General features: G+C 45.0%; 1 protein-coding gene across 1 annotated transcript; it reads left to right on the top strand.

Annotated features, from left to right (window-relative positions):
* The first annotated feature begins 1,190 nt into the window (after window positions 1-1,190).
* Window positions 1,191-23,086, top strand: SMIM3 (small integral membrane protein 3). Its single transcript, XM_080677065.1, has 2 exons — window positions 1,191-2,857; window positions 21,736-23,086. The coding sequence occupies exon 2, from the start codon at window positions 21,747-21,749 to the stop codon at window positions 21,927-21,929; it is 183 nt and encodes a 60-aa protein (XP_080533191.1). The 5' UTR covers window positions 1,191-2,857; window positions 21,736-21,746; the 3' UTR covers window positions 21,930-23,086.
* The last annotated feature ends 537 nt before the right edge of the window (window positions 23,087-23,623 follow it).

Here is a 23,623-nt window from a genome sequence, read left to right as displayed (position 1 = left end):
CAATTTTTCCTCTTGATTCCCACAATTATTGTCATCTACTGTCTATCACAGTCATGCATTTAATGGTCTGCTTGTGTTTCTGTATTTTGCATTGTGCTAGGGCAGGAATCACCCCATTTCACAGAGTAAAAGACAGAGGTGCAGAGAGGACTTGGTTCAGTAGGCATCAGTTAGGTGTAGAACATTTAGAATCAGTTGTGCCACTTATTGGCTAGCTAATCTTAGACAATTTAACTGATCTTTTTTGGGCCTCTGTGTTCTCATGTGTAAAATGGGGGTTAATAACATTTTCACTATAGAATTGTAGCAAGGACTAAATGGTATGATGTATGTGAAACACTTGCTACATGTTAGATGCTCAAGAAGTGTTCTTAAAGTAAATTTTTTTTAAGGCAGGGGCTTTTATTATACTGGGTGGGGCAAGAGGGTTTACAGTTGTGGGTACATGAAACACAGAGTTTGTTCTTGTATTATTATTTATTGTGTTATTTTCCATAAGACTTTTCCCCCACCCAGTATATTTTTTCTTGAGACCATATTTACTTCAAAAATTAGACTGACTGGACTGAGGGTATCTGCCAGTAATAGGCAATCTTTTGTCTCTCAGCTACATGACTGTGTAATAATTGAACACTTTGGAATTAAGCCATGAGAATGGATTCAAATAATTATAACCACACTAATGAGACCACATGACTATCGTTCCACTCCAAAGCTAGAAAATGCAACCCTTCCATTTCCTTTTCTTTCTTCCTATCTGCTCAGTTTTATCTCCAATTCCACATGTTTGGAAAATTCCACCATTTTACGTCCTTGCCCAATCATTAGCTCAATTAGGTCTTTCAGCTACAATTTTAAAAGATGTAATTAAAATAAAATTTCCTACATCAGTTTTCATGCTAAAAGCATATTTCTTTTGAGAGTTAGCAAGCAAGTGGGGCTTCCTCAAAGAATAGAGGCATTTTGCCCAAGGATCTGTAGAGCAAAAAGAACCTCAGGAATTTTTCCAGGGGGACAGAGGAAGGCAGGGAGGGAGACAAGGGGAGTCTCAGTGCCTGCCTTCTCAGGAAGAACTGAGCTGTCTAGGGGTCTGTGAGGGAGCTGATATCTCAGGCAGAACGTGTCCAGCAGTGAAACAAGATAGATCACCTCACACAGACATGCTTTTAACTCAAAACTGTAATAATCTTAAGATCCTTGAGCCTTCGCTTCGAAAGCATTTTGGAAGTGTAAGTGACTTCAGAGAATAGCTAATTCGACTCCCTTCTTTTCACTTTTGGAGTCACAGGACAAACTAGTGACAGAGCCAGGGGAAGAAGGCAGGGTTTAGCGCTGTTTAGTGTCAGCTTAGGGCCCTACATGGTCCCAGAGTTCTGAACTTCAGGCCTTGATAAAATCAGACCCTGCCCCACATCGTTAGTGCAGAGTGCATAGAGTTTAAGCTCTGTAATCAGACAGTCCTATTCTGGTGACCTTGGGAAGTCACTCCACCTTCCTGAGCCTTGGTTTAGATTTTCCATCTATAAAAGGAGGCATTTTGGATGAGATGGTCTTCAATTTCCCCTTTTATTTTGAACATGCTCAAGGCCTGAGCTCCTGCTTTTCAGAAGAGTAAGCTTGAAGAACGCTGGACTACTGAATTAACATTTGTGGGTGCCAAGATAGGACCGGCAGTCCTGGTCGCTGGGTGGGTCACGGAGGTGGGCAGGAGATGGAAGCGCTGGCTTTGTCCTGTGTGGAGGCTGGGCGGGGACTAGTAGGGCATGGCAGGCCTCTCTGAGGCTAAGCTCTAATGGGCCCTTGATCACCTTGGTTGGGTTATTTCACTGTTATCAGAAAATAAACAGGATGCTCAGAGATAAGTTACAGCAGACAACCAACCAGCTTCACCCTGATCCCCTAAGTCAGCAATGTTCAACTGGTGTGCTGCAAGAATGTTTAAAGCATGCAATATCTGACTGTTTATTCAGGGGTCCTGACCCCTTTCCCTTGTCAAATAAACGAATGACAACAGCCAACACAATAGCCATCCAGCTCGAATGAATAAAAATTATACTTCTTTTTTGTCAAAATATAACATATTTGGTGTGCCACCGAATTTTAGTCCTTAGTTCATGTGTCATGAGATGAAAATAGTTGAAAATCGATGCTCTAAGCCAATCCTCACAGCAGGGGTGGGAGACAGTTGCTGGTACCTTCACTTTACAGAGAATGAAAGTCCACAAGGCGAAGTTTCTTGTTAAGGATCCTACACTCAGTACATTGCAAAGCAGAAGCTCAGAGTCCGGCTCCTCCATCCGAATCCATGGGTTAGGCTTCTCGCTGCGTAGCCTACACCTGAAAAGGCTCTTGGAGGACACATTTTGGGTCAGCCCTGTAGGGCTTACATACAATACAGAGAGCAGACCCCCCCGCCCCCCCCCCAAACCACCACCACACACAGACGGCCAAGTAACTGTCAGGGCCTCAGGGCGAGTGCGTGACGAGGATGCGAGGGGCACCCGCGACTCCTCGTTCTCCTGTCTTCCCGGCTGGCTCATCTCTCACCCGAAGCCCCGGGGAGCAGGGGGAGGAGCTGAGCCGGGTGGCGGCGCCCGGCCCGGCTTTCCGGGGGGCGGTCCCTGGCGGCTGTGAATTCCTGAGCCTCCGGATCAGAGTGTCCGCTGCCAGCCGCGTCCCCGCTGCCGCCGCGTGCGCCTGCCTCCCCGGGCGCAGAGATCCCAGGGCCGGGGGCCGCTGCCCGCTCCGGGGACTCGGAGAAGGCTGGGACCGTCCCTGTCCCAGGAACTTTCTCAGACCCGGCGCGATCCAGCTGCGGCGGGCGCCGTGCGTTTTAAAAGCAGCCGTGCGGAACCCGGTGAGTGGGGCCATCGGGGGTCGTGCGTGGGGCTCCGGTCCTCGCGCTGCCCCTGTCCTAGTGCCCTCCCAACTCTCCTCTTTTCTCCTCTCCGCCCCCTCGTTTCCCCACTTCACACGTCAGCATTTCCCCTTTTTCCTCCTCTCACCCTAAGTTCCAGCTGCCTTACTTACACACACGATCTTGGGCCTCAGGGGAGGCCGGACCTGGGGGTGGGGGGTGAACTCCAGCCCCACAGGAGACAGACTTCTGTCCGGTTGTCGGTCCCCTTTGTCTCATAGCCCCCTGCGGAAGGCGCTGGGAGTTTGGAGTCAGGGGTGGTGGGTGGCCGCCCTGGTCTATCGCTGGCACTGTCACCGCCCCGTCTCCATCTGTGAAATGGAGGAAATAGCCTTTGCGTTACAGAAGTCAAGTGAGAGAGGGGTGTGCCAAGCACCTGGAGAGAAGGCTTCCTTTCAGGCTCCCTCCTTCCCTCCTTGGCCTCTTTCCTGCGTGGGGACTTGGTTGTTCTGGTGGCCGGTTCCCTTGCATCCGTGTCCCTTCCACAAATTCCTTGAGGGTAGGGACTGTTTCTCTAGGCGCATCTCTGAGACATCCTCAGCACTTGGCACGGGGCCTGACACAATACTGTTTACTGAGGGGAAGAACGAGAGACGAGAGACGGGAGCCATACAAACCTGTCCCACGGCAGAGGTTCTGATGTGGAAGGAGCGGCCAGGCTGGGCTCTTACTCACAGGGACGGTCCCAGGGCTTCTCCGAGTCCCCTGCAGCTCCACTGGGTTCTCCCTGACAGCGCCGGTCCTGGTGGCCCCTTGGGCTCACACGTTCACCCCTGTCTATAGATTCCTCAAAGCGCTAGACTGCAGTTGTGAAAGTGGCTCATTCATTCAAGTATCAGCGATTCCGTGCGCACCTGCCAGGAACTGTGCCACCACTGCAGTGCCCAAGGAGTCAGGAAGGGGTGTGGGTGCCTGAATGGGGTCAAGAGTGGGGGGTGGAGGTGGAAAGAACAGTTCCCTGGGAGTCAGGAGACACTCGGAGTTACCTTCCACTGTCTGTAGGGTGCCTTCCCATCTGTAGGATGAGGAAGTGGGGGTTAAACAGATGGGCGGTTGTGGTTGAGCATCACGTGCTCTTGGATTATGTAGGCCACTTAGCCATCCTCCCAGCACATTCGAGACAGCCCGTCTGAGCTCAGGACAGCATGTACGTTCGCAGTAACAACTGACAAAGCCGAGGACAAGCGCTTCTCTGCTCCAGCAGGGACCTCCTGTTTCCAGCTGTCCCAGGCCATGAATCATGCTGTGGGAAGTTACAAGTCATGCTCCATCAAATCTTCCAAACACTGACCTCTCAGGGCATCAGGACTGTGGGCTCCACTGTATAAAAGGTCTGGGGGATCCCCCCTTTCTAGCACAGCCTGAGAATCACTGAGCTGTGTGAGTCATAAAACAAATTAGAGACTGGGGCAGGAGGGATGGGTCTGACACGGTCGGGTTGTATTCTGAGCCCAGGGGTGACAGACCCAGGGGTAAAGAGGCGGTCACAGCCTCCGAGCTTTTCCCAGCCAGATGCTGATCCTTCTTTGCACTTCGGTTTCCTCTCCATGGGTGAAACCTATAAAGGAAACATCTCCAAGCAAAGAGGATCTTTATTTGAGTTGATCTTACACTGCCACTATTGACTGTAGTATCAAAGATAGACACATGTACTCACACTCACAGTTTATAGGAGCAAATGTTGGTATTACCACACCCTGCAGGCCCCCACCCTGATTGGCTAGGTAAGATGAATGATGTAGTCATACTTGGCACTTATTGATGGCTATGAGCCAGACATTATTCTAAGCATTTTATATGCAGCAATTTATTTAGTCTACCTCAATCCTATGAGGTAGAAACCATCATTACATCCATTACATCCAGAGAGAGAGAGTAAGTGACACACCCACAGTCACTCAGGAACTAAGTGGCAGAGCTGTACTTTGAACCCAGGCAGTGTGGCTCCAGGGCCTATATTCTGAATTGCATTGAAATTGGGGGCTATGCGTTTAGATCTTGCCTCTGTCACTTGCAGGGTGACCTAGGGGGGAGTCAAATGACAGCCACTGGACTAGTGAATTACTAGGGACCCTGGTACCCTTCCAACTCACTGAGGAAACAGACAAGGAGTGTCAAGTGAGAATGGTGTATTTCCAGAAGTTAGGTGGCCAGAAAGGGGAACAAGTCAGAGTTATAGCTACCTGACACATTAGACAACAGCAAACCAGATTCAGTACGAAACCATGTACTTTAAATTGCTTAGTTGTATATAGATATAGCTTCCATATTTGGACTGATTGGCCTTTGACTGGCCAGTTGGGCGTGTGAATTGCTGGTGACCCACTATGTAGGATCAGGGGAAATGAAATGGAAGAGAGAGAAGGAAAGACAGACAAAACTAAACTGTGTTTCAATTAGTGATGACACATATCTGACACACATGTCCCTACTCCCCCATCCCGGGCCCCAGGCAGACATTGATAATTAGGACCTTGCACATAACCCCCCACAAAGCCAGGAAATCCTTCTTTATTTTTTTTTATTGATTAAAAGATATATATATATCTTTTGATTTATATATTATTTGCAGCTGCCACTGAGCCCCCCTGATTTATATATTATTTTGATATATATATTATTGATTTAAGAAAGGAAAGGAGAGGGAAAGAGAGAAACATCAATGATGAGAGATAATCATTGATCAGCTGCCTCCTGCATACCCTGCACTGGGGATCGAGCCCACAATCTGGGCATGTGCCCTGACTGGGAATTGAACCATGACCTCCTGGTTCATAGGTGGATGCTCAACCACTGAGCTACACCGCCTGGGTTAGGAAATCCTTCTGAACTCAGTGCTCTGGACAACCTCTACCAGTTGATTGTGAAGCTTTTATCTTGCTCTCCCAGACTTCCCACTTCATTCCCCTGCGGTACAGTCAAGTAAGTACCGAATCTCCTTCTGAGTGCCCTGGTTGCCTCTTAGGAGACTCCTTGGGGCTTTTTAAAGATTAATCTTCTCTCCCTGTCACTCCTTTCCATTTTTTCCTTAATGGTTTTCAAGCGAAGAGGTCCTGGACTTGGGCAGGGTTCTCGGGGAGGTGGAATGTCAGGGGAGCAGAGGCAGTCTTTGGGAGCCAGCCAGACCCTTAGAGTTAGATCACTTTGTCCATCCTTTCCAATTGACTGACAGGAAACTAAGGCCCAGTTTGAAAGAAGGAATTGTTTAGGATCACACAGTGTATTGGTTTTCTAATGCTACCATATCACAAGTTACCACAGATTTAATGGCTTAAAGAAATCAAATGTATTAATCTATTACAATTCTATAGGTCTGAAGCTTCCCTAGAAGAGAATCAAGGCATCATTAGGCTGTGTTTCTTTCTGGAGTCTTTAAGGGAGAATTGGTTCCCTACTTTTTTGAGTTGTTGACAGAATTCAGTTCCTCTGGTTGTAGGACCAAGGTCACTGTTTTCTCATTGGCTATAAGGGGTCATTCTCTGCTCCGAGAGGCCACTGCATTCCTTGGCTTATAGCCACCTTTCAACATCTTCCAAGCCAGCAACGGAGAGTCGAGTCCGTCTCATGGTGAATCTTCTGCCTTCCTCTTCACTTTTAAGGACTCGTGATTAGATTGGGCCCACTTTGTATCTCCCTATCCCAAAGTCCTTAACTTTAATCACATGGTTCCACCCTCTGAGTCATGTTTCCTTTTTCGTATTCAAGGTTCAGGGGCCCAGGACATGGACACCTTCAAGGGGCCATTATTTCATCTACCAGACGCAGCGAGGCAGGGGATTAGTGCCACTCTAGTGCCCTTGCAGCTGCCACTGAGCCCCCCTGACAGCCCACCTTATGGACAGTCTCCAGTCAGGCCAGCATGCAGCAAACACTTAGTCACCGGCAAGTCACAATGATGGATGGTAGAGGTTTAAACAGGATGCTGTGGATTTGGCCTGGGTTCCTCCTCTGCTGGCTCCCTGTTGGTTTCTAAGACTCTGTGATTGGCTGGGTCGGATAGTACATGTAGTCTTGTGCAGCTCTGCCTGCTTTCTGATCTCTTTGAAGTATTCTGGTGTTTTTCCATTTTCCAGCCACAGAGGAACAGATAGAAGCTCGGACACAGAACAAGTCTTTAGACTGTTAAGAATTTTGGAGGAGACAGAAGCCAAATGGGGTAAAATGAGAACAGAGCTCTCCTCAGGGACACTGGGTCATCAGAGAAATGCCTCCGATTTTATTTATTTCACATTTTTGATAGTTGTGTGTCCTGACCATTCCTCCCTCCGGCCCCTTTCTATGGAACAAAAGTCCCTGGTGAAATGGACTCTGTGCTGGGTTGGTAAATGCTTGAGACTAACTCTTACATTATGGGAGGGGAACTTTTTCCAGTATGAATGTAAGCTGGGATGGCCTTTTCACACTGAACTTGGCATGGGAAATCTCCTCCCCTTTTATCAGCCTCCCTGTCCTCTTCTAAGAACAAAGAAAGGAAGGTTCAGACCCTGGGCAGCGAATCTCACATCCCTTCACCAACCTCAATGCCCAGCGTCTGAATACAGGGAATCAAAACACTAATATGAGCTCACCAGCCCCAGCAAACGAGCAAGAGCAGATTCTAGAAGGCATTATTCTAAAAGTCCAGTCCTCCTCTGCCTGGTAAATACAGGGTGGGCTGGGAAACAAAGAGGTCCCCATAATCCTTCCTGGATGTACAGAGAGCCCAGAAAATGATCAAATCAGAGATTGTCAATTATTTTAGAGATAGGGTTCTGACTTTTAGGGTCACTGGACTTTCTGCAGGGTTGAGAAGACTCTCTGGACCTCCACCACTGAAGTTCCTGGAGTTGAGCTCAAATCTGAAGTTCCCCAGCTAGCGCATATTCATTCCTTCACCGGTCTCAAATGTATTGGGCATTTACTGTGTGCCAGGGCCGGTAATAGGTGCTGAGGGTACAGCAGCGAACAAAAGCTGAGGCTTCTGATCTTGGGCTTGTATTGGAGCAGGTAAAGATGGCCAATAAAAACAAATAAACAAACAAATAAACAGGCTTTAGATTGTGAAAAGTGTATAAAGAAAATAAAACAAGGTCAGAGAGAATCTGGAAAGATTTTTCCTAAGAGGTGACATTTAAGTTGAGATTGTGGACATTGAGACACTGGATGTTGAAAGGGAAGATCTGGCCCTGCCGGTGTGGCTCAGTGGTTGAGCATCGACCTATGAACCAGGAGGTCACCATTTGATTCCCAGTCAGGGCACATGCCTGACTGTGGGCTTGATCCCCAGTGTAGGGAGTGCAGAATGCAGTTGATCAATGCTTCTTTCTCATCTCCCTCTCCTTCTCCCTTCCTCTCTGAAATCAACAAAAATATATTAAAAACAGAAAAGAAAAGGAAGATCTTGGGGGAAGAGCATTCTAAGAAGAGGGAACATCACGAACAGAGGTCTCAAAGTGGGACCAGCATTTGGGACACAGGTTATTAGGTTACCCAGGCTCCTAGGTGGCCAATGGGGCCCCATCTTGGTACTTGGGTTGTCCTCTCTGTCTTGTCTAAATGCTCCAGCCCTAGCTGGTTTAGCTCAGTGGATAGAGCATCGGTCTACGGACTGAAGGGTCCTAGGTTCTATTCTGGTCAAGGGCACATGCCCAGACTGTGGGCTCGATCCCCAGTAGGGGGTGTGTAGGAGGTAGCCAATCAATGATTCTCTCTCATCATTGATGTTTCTCTCTCCCTGTCCCTCTCCCTTTCTGAAATCAATAAAAACATATTTAAAAATAAATAAATAAGCACTCTATTCTTCTCTGACAGTCTCACCAGCTCCCGAGGGTAGAGCTTTACAGGGTTCCCATAAGCTGTGTGATGCTGGTAAACTCCCAAGTCTACTGCCCTGGGAACCATCAGCCTCATTGTTCACATTCTGCAAGATGCTTGAAGAGATGCCGCCAGCATCAGTGACTCACAGCGGGTTCTAGCTGCCTCCTCTCTGGCCCCTGTGTCTGGTGGGAATGAAGCAGCAGCAGCACTGTCTGTGAGCTCTGGCAGTGACACCTGCAGGAAGCCACCTGCCTCTCTCTGCCTTTTCTCCCACTTTGGGATAATTAAGCTCGCCTGCCAGCAGGAAGTCATTTCTTTCATTGCCTTCTTTCTCAGTCAACTCCTTGGCGATAAAACTGGTTGGATAACCTTGGCAATCTCTCAAAAGTTAACTGTTAGCAGCAGTTCAGATGTGGAGGGTGTGCGTTTCTGGTGGAAGGTCAAAGCTGGGTCAGACTATCAAAGGGTATTTGTTTATGAAACTATCACTGTGGTTTCCTAGACCAGATTCAGAGCAGTCATGCACCCAAACTAAGGGTGAGGCCTCTGAACTCTGAATGTAGGAGCTATGCTGTGTTCACTAGCTCAGTGGAACTTATGTGAAGCCCTCACTGTGTACCAGCCATTGTCCTATGTGCTTTATGTGTATTCGCTCATTCAACTTCCCTGCCATTCCAGTGAAGTAGTTACTATCATTAGGTGTTATGATTTCCATTTTACAAATGAAACTGAAGCTTACATGGGAGAGGATCCAAGATGGCAGCGTAGGTAAACACCTAAACTGCTGCCTCACACAACAATTTCAAAACTACAACTAAAAGACAAAACGTCTATCACCCAGAACCACGGGAAAGCTGGCTGAGTGGAAGTTCTACAACTAGAAGGAAAGAGAAAAGAGCAGTGAGACGTGCACAAGCGCTGAAAAGCTGAGGTACGGAGGCGCACGAATCGGGCTGGCGGCGGGCGACTGGGAGCGCTGCTTTCTTCAACCCGAAGGGAGATAAGCTCCTGATTACTCCGAACTCCAGTTTCTGGGGAGATGCGGAGGACCCAAACTCCTACAGGGAGAAGCTGGACTGTCTGCCATGGGGTCGGAAAGTGAGGGTGGCTTGCTTGCAGGGCTGCACGCAGGAATAATTGTTTACTGCACTGGAGCGCTGGACGCGGGGAAGCGGTCGGAGACGCAGAGCCGGCTTACTGGCAGCCATCACTGTTTGCCACGCCCTATCCTAGTGATGCCCTGAGACCCCGCCCTGCACAACCTACAAACCCACCCAAGCTCCAAGCAGCGGCTTTAGCATATGAATGGCCTGCCCTATCGCAGCTTAACAGAGCAAACTTGCAGCCTGGGTCAGACAGCTCCAAAATCTCCAAACCCCAAGCAAAGAGGAGAAAAACTGTAGTTCTCACTGTAGCGCCTGCTGGGTGGCCTCAGACAGTAGCTGACCTGCACCCCATTGGAGATCCAGAAGCCAGTGCACCTAGTGGTCAGTGTGAGACACCAGATTTCAACTCCTCACATCCATAAGTGACACATTCAAGAGGCAGACTCAGTGAGCACCAAAGCCCCACTGAAACAAGTCCTGCACCATAAGCGTGTCTCCAGCGCAGCAGTTCTTCCATTATAGACACAGCGGGTCCTCACAGCCAATTGGCCTGGAGGTCAATTCCTCTCAGTGTACCAACAGTAATCAAGGCTTAACTACACCAAGACTTTGCACTCAGCCCACAAAGGGGTGTACCAAGAGCGTCCACCTCAGGTGATTGGGGAGGCTGAGCTACTGGCCCCTATAGGTCACCTACCACACAAAGCTACTCCATCAACACAGGAAAGCAGCAAAATGCAGAGATAAAGAAACATGTCATGAGTGAAAGAAATGGAGGAAAGCAAACTACTGGATGACATAGAGTTCAGAACCACATTTATAAGGTTACTCAAGAATCTTCTAAAAACCGCCAAGAAACTTGATGAGACCTTCAAGGACCTTAATGAGAATGCCAAAAAAAATGGAAAAGGACCAGTCAGAAATTAAGCATACACTGTCTGAAATAAAGAATATACAGAAATTCAACTGTAGATCAAAGGACCCCAAGAATCAAACCAAAGATCTGAAATATGAGGAAACAAAAAACACCCAACCAGAAAAACAAAAAGAAAAAAGAATCCAAAAATATGAAGATAGTGTAAGGAGCCTCTGGGACAACTTTAAGTGTACCAACATCCGAATTTTTGGGGTGCCAGAAGAAGAGAGAGAGCAAAATATTGAAAACCTACTAGAAGAAATAATGACAGAAAACTTTCCCTACCTGGTGAAAGAAATAGACTTACAAGTCCAGGAAGTGCACAGAACCCCATACAAGAGGAATCCAAAGAGGACCACACCAAGACACATCATAATTAAAATGCCAAGGGCAAAAGACAAAGAGAGAATCTTGAAAGCAGCAAGAGAAAAATGGTTAGTTACCTACAAGGGAGTACCCATACGACTGTCAGCTGATTTCTCAACAGAAACTATGCAGGCCAGAAGGGAGTGGCAAGAAATATTCAAAGTGATGAACAGCAAGAACCTACAACCAAGATTACTCTACCCAGCAAAGCTATCATTCAGAGTTGAAGGTCAGATAAAGAGCTTCACAGACAAGAAAAAGCTAAAGGAGTTCATCATCACCAAACCAGGATTACATGAAATGCTGAAGAGTATTCTTAAGAAGAGGAAGAAGAAGAAAAAGGTAAAGATAAAAATTATGAACAACAAAATGACATCAAATACATACCTACCAACAAGTGAATCTAAAAATCAAGTGAATAAAAAATCTGAAGAACAGAATGGACTGGTGAATATAATAGAATCAGGGACATAGAAAGGGAGTGGACTGACAATTCTCAGGGGGAAGGGGGTATGAGGGGTGCAGGAAGAGATTGGACAAAAATCTTACACCTATAGATGAAGACAGTGGCGGGGGATAAGGGCATGGGGTGGGGTGGGTTGGGGAATCAGGTGGAGGGGAGCTACGGGGGGAAAAAAAGAGGAACACCTGTAATAATCTGAACACTAAAGATTTATTAAAAAAAAAAAAAGAAAGAAAGAAAGAAACTGAAGCTTACAGAGGCAAGCCTCCTGCCAAAGCCACAAGGACTACATATGCTCCCAACACACCAGGTAGCTCACCACTTCTGGTCTTATTCTGCTTATCCTGCCTTTCCCCTTATTTCTTCTTTTTGAGCTCCTACTTCTCTTCAAAGCCCATGTCCAAAGGCCTCCTTCCTTGTAAAGGCTTTTATACTTAGACAAAAACAAAGGAATGAGAATGAATATTTTTGAGCATCTGTTATGTTCAAGGGCTTTATATATTTCGCCTCACTTTATCCTCACAATAGGATGGTGCAAAGCAGTGCTTTTAGGGTTCCTAGTGTACAGATCAGAAGATTGAGGTTTGGAGATTTTCAATAACTTTTCCAAAGTCACACCTCCAATAAGGGTGGAAAGCAGGATTCAAATTAAGATCCTCTTAACTCCAGAGTCAATGCTCTTTCTACTTCTTCCCTCTTCTCAGTAGCATGTGGTTTGGACCTTCAGGTAGCATTTCTTTGCCTTCTATTGCAACTAGAAGTTGTAATTAATGTCTTTTTTCCTCCATAAGAGAGTGAACTTCTTAAGGACAAACACTATTTTATTGATCTCTATCTCTACACCACTCCTTGATCCCCAGTGTTAATTACAGTGCCGTAAATGTGTCTTGAATTAGATTAAATTACTACTCTACCAGTTTCATACTTGAACTGGAGGGATAGGTCAAGTAAATCGAGCATACTGCTGGTTGATTTTTAAAAGTCATTAATATAGATTAATCATCTATCGTTTTTGTTGATAAAGATATGATCCAAGTTAGGGATTCTAACAAACTAGCTGAAGGAGGGTGGGATATTTGCTTGGATCAATGAGTCCCTACATAAGGCCAGGAATTATTAATCAGAGAACAAACATTCATAGAGTACTTATTGTGTGTGTTGGAACACTGCTAAGAACTATGTGTGATTGTCCCATGGAATTCTCCGAACCCCATGGGGTACATACCATTATTTCCTCACTTTTGTTTTTGTTTTCAGCTGAGGATATAAAAGCATTATGAAATTTAAGTAAGTTGTGCAAGGTTGGTCAGCTAGAAAGTGGTGGAACCAGATTTAAATCCAAGCCCCCTGGCCTCTAAGCCTGGGCGTTTAACACTACTCTGTAGTGTGAGTGTGAGTATAAAGGACAGACTTCCCTGCCATTTCCCAGGATTCCCTCCACCTATTGCACTCCCCAATACAGGAGCTTGGGGATTGTGGATTTAAGAATTGTTCATTCAGTATCAATACCGCTGAGGAGAGAGGAAAGGCATTCAGTGAGGAAAAGTGAGGTCGGTTGGGTGAAGTCTGTCAGGGCAGAGTGGAACCCAGACAAAGTTATTCATTACTCTCCCAGTCCTTCATCCCATATGCATGTGAGCTTTTCCCCCAATTTGGTGGAATCTCCCACTACAAGTAGGATTTGGCTATTACCTTCTTCACTAGATTTAATTGCATTTGGGCCTTAAGTTAAAGGGATGGAATGTAAAGGACCGATTCTGACAGGAAATTTCTCTCTCTCTCTCTCTCTCTCTCTCTCTCTCTCTCTCTCTCTCTCTCTCTCTCTCTCTCTCTCTCTCTCTCTCTCTCTGGGTTTGTGTGTGTGGGTGTGTGTGTTTTCCTGGAAAACAATCTCACCTGCTTCACCAATGGTGAAGTTGCTTAGGGCTCTGGGCCTCAAGGTCCTCTGTCACCGTTTACAAGTAAAAAGGTGTAATCAAGAAGCCTGGCTAGTGATGGAATTGAAAAGAGTATGCACATCAGGAGGCCTGAGTTCTCCCCTCTGTCCTGCCATTAATTTGCTCTGTGACTTTGGGGGAGTCGTTGCCTTCAATCTGTAAAGTGGAAAGTAGGTTATGTGCTTTAAACTAGATAGTGTCTAAATTCTGTGTAGATTTCCAGAATTCCATTAGTTTGTAGTAGTTTCATCTGCACAGGACAAACCCAGTATTGCAATATTTGTTTTCTAATGTTGCCATTACAAATTAACACAAATTTAGTGGCTTAAAACATACATTCATGATCTCACAGTTTCCATTGTTTCTATTATTACATTTTCCAGTTCTAGAATTTCTATTTGGTTCTTTAAAAATATCTGTTGTGTTTTTTCTCATAGTTTCCAGTTCTCTGTCAAATTTCTTAATCTTCAATTTTTTTTCTCCTTGAACATAATGGGCAAGGTTATTTCAAGTCTGACGATTCCAATGTCTGGAGTCCTACAGATCTTTTTCTATTGTCTCTTGTTTCTGATGGTTCTGTACATGTCATCTTGCCCTTTTTCATTCCTGCTTACTTTTTGGTTATGTACTGAACATTATGTTTGAGGGGGGGAAATTGAAGCCTATTGGGATGTTATCTCCTTGAGAGAGGATAAAGGTTTGCTTCTGCCAGGCACCTGGCAATCTGGAACAACCTTAATTCGGTTTCAGGGACTGTGATGATTCAAAGCAGCTTGATATATGTCTAGTTCACGCTTAGCACTAAAAGTGCTCATTGAAATCCAACCTCAAAATGCAAGGGGTTAAGTCTCCCTGTTTGGCGGGCTTGAACTCCCAAGTCTGTCAGAAACACTGCTTAGTTTCCATTCCCCACCAGTGGAAATGCCGCTTCAAATGCCAGACTCAGCGCCCTGGATTTCTGTCCTCCCAGATCTTAGCCTGGTAATTCATTACTTTGTTACTTCTTAGTGCCTTCAAGCATATTTCTTGGGTCCAATTTTTCTAGTTGTCCTCAGTGAGTATTGGTCAAAATGGTTTAGTTTGGCATTTGGTCTAGTACTGGAAATAAAAGTCCTAATCTTTGTAGATTGCATATCTCTTCCTAATTCTCTAAATCTAAAATGGCTTTGGCCAAAAGCAGTAACAGTCTGACCTGGACTTAGAAGAGAGCTGTGGATCTCCATGCTTGCACATTTGGGGTCCATGTGGATGCTTTGGAGGTAGCTGTGGGTAGTGGTAATGACAGGGTCAGGAGACCTGAGTTTGAATCCCATTTACTTAGCTTTATGATCACTAGCCAGTTTCCACATCTGTAAAATAACACATCCTGCACAGGATTATTGTGAAGGTTGAATAAGTTAATGTATGGGACAAGGCCCAGCACAGTGCTTAGCACTTGTCCCATACGTTTGTTAAAGAAATGCTGGCTTGTGGGATTTCATGTTTAAGGGTATAAAGGAGAGGGATACTTAACTTCTCTGTGCTCCTTGGAAGTAAAAGAACTATGTCTTCTGAGTAAATAATGATAATTCCTAAAAGAGTGACTTCTGTATAGTAAGCATTTGACAAGTACTTGGCAAGTGAATGAATGAAGGAATGAATGAACAAATACCCTGGACAAAGTTACTTGCTCTGGTAAGTGTCAACCAAAAACAATATTGCTCTGTCAGAGAGGTAAAGTTGCTGCTGGGGAATGAGCCTCATAATTAAAAGGTGGGTAGATAGCACAGATTATTCACCTTGAATTCAGTTATTCTAAAATTCTGACTTGCAGGAAATTTTAATGTAGGAAATTTATATATTTTTTATTAGAACTAAAAATTTTGCCATATGATGGAATTGGCTGGAACAGTGACTTGTTTGTTTGTTTGCAAAAGGATTTTTAGTTGCTTAGAAAAATGGTCTCAGAATAAAACTTGGTGTTTCCCCAAGCAGGAGACAGGGCACCCATCCCCTTTCCTTCCTAGATTGGACCATGTACAGTCCTTGATAGATGGGATGGATTTTCCACCTTTGGAGAAGGTACAATATTTTCTTCCTTTGGAGGAACTACAATTTTTCATCCTTACACTTAATCTTGTTAATGGACACAAAACCAGTCATTTTGGGATTATTAACTTTTGCATTGAATTGTTGATACTGCTCCAACTCAGGGCAGGTGTAGGGACCTGGTGGTGTCAGTGGTTGATGAGAACAGTGGCTTCCCTGCTTATCAGCTCAGGGTGGTGTTAATTCACTTTCTTAGACAAACTAACATTAAACACTTGTCAAGTTTATTGTTCATGAATGAGGTCAGCAGATAAAGGATGCCGGTTTAAAAAGACAGGAGTTTAGGATTGACTGCTGTTTTACCGCCCATGGTCATAAAAACATCACGTTTTTATCAGTAATAAGGTTAAGTTTGTGACGTGAATGGTTTGGACCATATTCTGACATGACCCATTCATTAATCAGAAATAAGAAGGAATATATCTGCAAAGCAGATCGATCTTTGGTTATTAATTAAATGTGCCGAGAAGCAGGGTTTCATGCATTCACAAGGAGCCAGTGCACCCGGATGCCAAACAGAGGTCAAACAGAAGTCAGCTAGCAGCAGCTCAGAGCTCTGCTTTTTCTCAAGCGGATTTTTTCAGCATGCCATTAATGATGCTGAACGTTTGTGGAGCTCTTATTTTGGGGACCAAGTTTTTCTTTCACGGTGCGGGGAGGGGGAAGTGAGTGGAATCCCTATTACCTGAGAAGGAAGAGCCCACAAAAGGACACGTGCTCAAGGACTGAGAAGGTTGACACAGGCGTATGCCACTCCCTGTGCCCTCTGTCGTCTGGCTACGTGGATGGCCAGCCTTGGGGCCCTGGGACCTAAGAGTCACGGGGAAGCTGAAGAGGCGTGCTGTACCCGGTGAGCAGGCTGTGCTAAGCAGACACCAGCAACATAACTGGGAAAAGTGATTTTCTCCGATGTGTTCAGTTACAAAAGAAAGTGACTTTAATGTCATTGTAACATGTACATTTTTGTGTTGTAGTGTAGTATTACTTTTATTTTGAATTGTATATGTGAGGGGGGTGAGCACTCTAATCTCTAGGGCTTAGGGCTTCTAAGGATATTTATCTAGCCCTGTTGACTGAGTAGGCCCCCAAACCTCCTCTCTTAGCCCCTTCCTGGCAGAGCAGCTGTACTTTTATCTGTGTGGTGTGTGTGTGTGATGGGGGTTTTAAACAATCTTATGTGCAAAAAGAGTAATATTAGTACAGTCGAGAATACACTTTACAGAAAAAGTTTCATTCATTCATTTACTTGTTCTGTTTTCTTAGATGGGACAGTGACTTGATCAGATTTATGACTTTGAATGATTCTTCGGGAAGGGAGTGGGGTTGAAGTGGGGGAAACATTGGGCCTCAGGGTTGCCATCTGGGAAACAAGGTTGGCTCTGGCTTCAGTGTTCTTTGAGTCTTGGTTGTGGATGAGCCCTAAGCCTGAGTTCCTGTAAATGACAGGTTTTGCTTACGAAAACCAGCCAGGGAGCTGATGTGTTCCTGGCATGTGGAGTCACAGACTCATGTTAATGGGTTTACCAGAAAGAGCTTTGTGGGGTTCTTTTGGCCCAAAGCAAGCTAGCTGTTGATGTAGTCAGGAGACCACAGAGAATAAGTTCTCCCGCCCACGTACCTCCTGAGCACTGTGCGTGAGTCCCTGTGACTCATGCTTCCATGCTGTAGACCTTGGAGAGAGTGACCACGTTTCCACGGCTGAGGCAAGGCCAGCCAGTGCTCTCCCTCCTCCGCAGGCCTGGGGGAGCCTCTCCCGAGGCTTCTCCTTAACCTCAGACTTGCCCAGATCCGACCAGACTGGCAACGGAGCACCTCGGAATCAATTCTCAAATCCTAATGCTAGAAGAGTTGTAGAGGCCTTAGAGATTGTTGAGTTCGGCGGTTCCCAAACCTGGCTGCACATTCAAATCACCTGGGCAATGGGAAGAAACCTGCCCCGCCCTCTTCCATCTCCTCTTGAGTCTAATTCACTAGGTCTGGAATAGGACCCAGAAATTACTGTTTTTTATACTGTCCGAAGGTGGTTCTCACTGCGCACACTGTATAACACGTGGTGACCACTGATCTAGTCTCAGACTTGAATCTTATTTGACTTAAAAATCATAAATGTATGTATTTACTCTTTTTAATACAGAGAATTATAAAGACCCCCCTATTTCCATTTTATCCCTCCATCCAGTTGATGTAAAAAAATTAAAAGTAAAGAAGACATATAGTTGGCCAGCATTTACATGAAAAGATGCTCAACATCACTAATCATCAGGGAAATGCAAGTCAAAACCACAATGAGATATCATCTTACACCTGTTAGAATGGCTATTATCAAAAAGAAATAGCAAGTGTTGGTGAGGATATGGAGAAAAGGGAAGTCTCACGCACTGTTGGGAATGTAGTTGGTGCAGCCACAGTAGGAAACAGTATGGAGGTTTCTCAAATATTAAAAATAGAACTGCCACATGACTTAGCATTTCCACGTTTAGGTATTTATCTGAAGAAAATGAAAACACTGCTTTGAAAAGATATCTGCACTCTCATGTTCATTGCAGCATTATTTACACTAACCAAGACATGGAAACAACCCAAGCGCCCGTCAATGGATGAATGGATAAAGAAAATGTGGTATATAAATACGGAATATTATTCAAAAATAACGAAATCTTGCCATTTGCAATAGACCTTTAGGGCATTATGCTAAGTGAAATTAGGCAGAGAAAGAGAAATACCATATCATCTTATTTATAAGTGGAATATAAAGCAAAATAAAACTTGAACTCATAGATTCAGTTAACAGATTGGTGGTCACCAGAAGCAGGTGGTGGGGGCTGGGCGAAATGGGTGAAGGGGGTAAAAGGTACAAACTTCCAGTTATAAAATAAATAAATCATGGGGATGTAATGTGCAGCATGGTGACTACAGTTAAAAATACTGTATTGCCTATTTGAACATTGCTGAGAGTAAATCTTAAAAGTTCTCATCACAAGAAAAAACATTTTTAACTATGTGTGGCGATGCTAACTAGACTTACTGTGGTGATTATTTTGCAATGTATATAAATTCAAATCATTACATTGTGCACCCAAAAGTAATATAATGTTATGTCAATTATACCTCAATTTTTAAAAAAGAACAAAAAAATCCAGAAAAGAAGAAAAAAAGAAAGAAAATGGGGTTGCTTTTTTGACAATATCAAATTCTTAGGCCCTGGGGATTCTCATCTATGCTGCTTCCAGTGAATAGAAAACCTATGTCCATTCCCATGAATCTTAGAATATTCTAAGCAATTAGCAGATGTCCTATAAATACCAATAACAATTGCAATAAATTTTCAGTACAGTCATTTCAAAAAAAGCAATACATGCTCATGTTTAGAAATTCAAACACTATAAAGACATGAAGAATGAAAAGCAAAAACTTCCACTCCCAGTCTAACACTCAAAAGCAATCACTATTAACACTCATAAAAGGGATTTCGCTCATAAAAGATTTTTCATTTTTATACCCTTACCTATCTATCTACTTAATTCTATGAAATCCAAACCAAAGGAATGATCCTATTCAAATTATCCTGCACTTAATTTTCCCCCACAGACCATCATTCTTTTTAATAACTATTAAATAAGTTAATATTATAACATATTGGAACAATGCTTGGTGTGTAACAAGCACTACATATTTGCTAAATGAAGGAATGAAATTGCAGTATGGTATTCCATTATATGTATATACCCTACTTTATTTTACTATTTATGGACACTTCTGTTATATTGGTTGCTATAAAAAACAATGCAGAAATGAGCATCCTTGTATGTACATCTTGGGGACTCTATAATCAGTAGCAAAGTATGGTAATCAGTACTGTACTTAGAGTGGCAACAGTGGGCATGGAGCCAAAGGGACTAGAAAGGAAAAGTTACTAATTACATAAAAGCAGGAAATAGGACTGGAATTGGGAATTTTGTCTGGGACCTAGAATCCTCAGGATTAAAGATCTTAGATCTAGTCTGGATGGTATTGCTCAGTGGTTGAGTGTCGACCCATGAACCGGGAGGTCAGGGTTCGAGTCCCAGGCAGGGCATATGCCAGGTTTTGGGCTTAATCCCCAGTGTGGGGCATGCAGGAGGCAGCCGATCAATGATTCTCTCTCATCATCGATATTTCTCTCCCTCTCTCCGTCTCTCTTCTTCTCTCTATAGTCAATAAAATAAAATAAAATAAAATAAAATAAAAAAGATCTTAGATCTAAAAGGAACCTTGGGAGGTTTTTTTATACCAGCCTCTGGGCAGGGAATGTGGTTCCCAAGTTGTGCACTGGGCCCTGGGGAGCCACAGTGAACTCACTGGAAAGTTGGTTGTATAGGGACTGCAAGATCTTTAATATTTTTGACAAGAATAGTGATATTTGACATCTCTCAGACACTGTGTAAACTACTGGCTCAAGAGAGCTTACAGTTTAACATTAATCCTACTACATTCCTTTTGATTATGTTATAATTTGTGGAGCTGAGCTTTGGGTGGTTGCTATGATACAGCAAGTACTGCACACCAATGAATGTAGAATAGGAAGTGAACACCTCATTGTCCAATCTGACTCTGAAGTTTCAAAAATTGTACAGTGTCCAAATGTTGCACATATCCCATTACTCAGTAACTAGTTAAGAATTAAAAACATATTTTTTCTTTCAATTTGTGTCTATTATCTTTTTCAAATAGTTACTATTTTAGTTCGGACATAAATGCTTATTAAGTTTCTTGAACTTAACTACATAATAAACAGAACTGCTAGCTATTTCTTTTGGCCTGGAGTGCTGTCAGGAAATTACTAAGACATTAAGGGTGCTGTGAATTGAAAAAGTTTGGGAGCAACTGATTTATATATTTTATCCATCAGAACTCTTTTAGCTTCAAGTCAGAGAAACCAAACTGGCAATGCTTAAGCAAAACCCAGAAACCATCCTATATAATAAAAGGCTAATATGCAAATTGACTGAACGGTGGAATGACCAGTACCTATGATGTGCACTGACCACCAGGGGGCAGATGCTCAATGCAGGAGCTGCCCCTGGTGGTCAGTGCGCTCCCACAGGGGGAGTGCCGCTCAGCCAGAAGCGGGCTCACAGCGCTAAGGTTGTCTGGCTGATGGCTTAGGCCCGTGGGGAGTGGGCGTAAGCCGTCAGTCGGACATCCCCCAAGGGCTCGCGGACTGCAAGAGGGCGCAGGCCAGGCTGAGGGCCCCACCACCACCGAGTGCACGAATTTTGTGCACTGGGCCTCTAGTTGGTTTATAATCTGGGATGTCTTGGTTTGCAGATGGCATCAGACTGGGCTGGACTATTCAAAACAGGCTCTATTTTTCTTTCCATCTCTAGCACAGGCTCTCCACATATGGGCAAGATAACCCCACAGCCATCCCTTCCAGACTCACACCCTTCAGTTTAGCATCCCAGCAGAAAGGGTCATCTTCCCCAATAGCTTGTGCATAGGAGCCCTGGGAGGACTTTGGTCGATCTACCCTGGGTTGCCCGCCTGTTCCTGAATTGAGGCTATGGAGATTTTTAATGGCCAAGCCCAAGTCACAAATCCACCCCTGTGCTCAGGCGAGCACCCTAAGACATGGAGTGTGTAGGTTCTTCACAGAAAAGAGGGTGTTCTGTTACCAGGAGAATGGGAGAAGGGGTACAGGACCAAAAGCAATGAATCTCCCATTTTATAGGAGAAGAAATACACTGGGAATTTGGTGGTTTAATAGTTAAACATCGAGGCACTGGAGTCCCACCCAGCTGGCTTCACTTCCTCAGGCCAATTAGCTACATCTACACTTTGTAAGGCTTTAGAGTCCTCATCTTTAAAATGGGAATAATTGAAGATAAAGGCCAACAAACAAAAAAAGCCCCAAGAGTCCCTACCCGCTAGGGTTGGTGGTTGAAGTGAGGCCTAAGTGAGTTAGTGCCTGTAAGTGCCTCGCACGGTGCCTGGCACACAGGAAGCCCCCAGTGAATGAGGCCTTTGTTATTATGGATCAAGCAACTTTAAAGATCACACAGCTCGTAAATGACTCAAGTTTCTGACTCCTGGAGTAGGTTTTCTCCCAACGAGGGAGGCAGGGAGAAGGTGCCAAACAGTGATTTCCTCTTCGCTGTCTGTTACAGAGTGACGCAGCATGGACGCCGGCAGCGAGGTCCCCGCGGAAGTCGCGCTTCCCAAGCACATCCTGGATATCTGGGTCATTGTCCTCATCATCCTGGCCACCATTGTCATCATGACCTCCTTGTTGCTGTGCCCGGCCACTGCGGTCATCATCTATCGCATGCGGACTCATCCTGTCCTCAACGGGGCTGTCTGAGAGCCTGCCAAGAGGGGGCAGGGGGGGGATGAGGGCAGCGTCCCCTCCCCCAGGCTCTCCCCCTTTCTCAGAGAAGCAGAAGGAGGGACTTTGGAGTATAGACTCTGAAGCTTGATATGGGAGGGGAGACCTGAGTTCTGGTTTTGATTCTGCCACTGGCCAGCTGCGTGAGTTCCACTGGGGGACCTAATTCTATGAGTTCCAGGTTCCTTATCTTTCAAATGGGGATTGCGATCCCTGCCCTTCCTACCTCATAGGGTTGTGAGAACCAATGACGTGGTGGAGGTTAAAGCTGTTTGTGAGCAATGAAGCCAACACCGATATACAGGTGTTACTGCTGGATGCTGAGAAGCTCGGAAGAACCAAAGAACCCAATTACTGATGACAGCCTTCAAGGTGGCGAGGGAGACAATGGGGCCAGAGCAGCCTTTGTCAGTGCCCCTCAGGTCAAACCAAGCAAAGGCACTCCGTCCTCATTCCAAGGGGCCAGCAGCGCACTGGCTCAAAGGGATTTTCTTTGATGTGCCACTCCCTCAAGTTTTCTAATTTGGGAGGGAATTCATCATGGCAGTGGGAGGGAGATGGGGGGAGCTTTCCAGGACTTGGTCTGTGCCAGAATCTCTTCCCTTCTACAATCTGGAGGAGGGCTCTGCCACGTCCTGGCAATGCCAAGGGAGCTGGGGCAACTCTTTCTGCTCTGGAGTCTCATAGCTTTGACACTCTAGCAATGTTGGAAAATGCAGGGTAGCTGAGTTCCCGGCCAGCTTTCAGCATCTCCAGTCCCCAGCGCCTCGTGTCCCCCTCTCCCCCAGCTCCTGCTAGATTTAGCTCCATGGTATATGTACCCCCTTCACTCACTCCCACCAGCACTGCAAATAATCCAAGGTACAGACTAATGTTTTAAGAGATGTTCCCAGGACTTTGGAAACTAGCTCAAAACAATGATGGTTATTTTAGATGCTATGATTTATATTTATATAAAGAGATTTCTGGACCACTCAAGCTCTTTGACCCAAATCAGGAGCCTCACTGGATTTATTAAATTATGTAAAAAGATAGCACAGATATCAGGATATTATTGTGTGAAAATGATGCTTTTACTTTGATCTGATCTCACTGATGTACACAACCAATTTCCAATAAAGTGCTAGAACGAGCATGGCTGAGGGCTTTCTTTAAAGAGTACATATTAAACTTAGGAACTCGGGTCAAAGGACTCCATTGAATTTATGGGTCATAGAGACACAGTTTGAATGCAGGACCGAATTGGAAAGAGAAGAATCAAATAGACTTCTAGGGTTCTAGCTTTGGCAAGTGGGTGAATAGTTGTGCAATTTACACTGACACAGAATGCAGGGAAGAACAACTTTGGAAGATAAGAATTTAGTGTTGGATGTGTTGAGTTTGAGGTGCTTGTGATATTCAGGTGGACACTTTCAGGATGCAGTTGGGAACCTGGGTCTGTTCGTTGGGATAGATCTTATGGCTGGAGATAGGTTTTGGGGGGTCACCTGCACAGGGCAGATATGGCACAAAACTGGACAGGAGCACCCAGGAAGAGTGTAATGCTGAGGGGGCAGGTGGAGAGGTGCTAAATGCAGGACTTGGAGACCACTACATAGTAGTGGAAAGGGTCTAGAGAGGACAAAGCAAAGCAAGGAGATTGAGAAGGTCAGGTGGTAAGAGGTGTATGA

This window comes from Plecotus auritus, assembly GCF_963455305.1.
Source record: "Plecotus auritus genome assembly, chromosome: 6".
Lineage (NCBI taxonomy): Eukaryota > Metazoa > Chordata > Mammalia > Chiroptera > Vespertilionidae > Plecotus > Plecotus auritus.
This window is presented reverse-complemented; position numbering and strand designations above follow the sequence as displayed.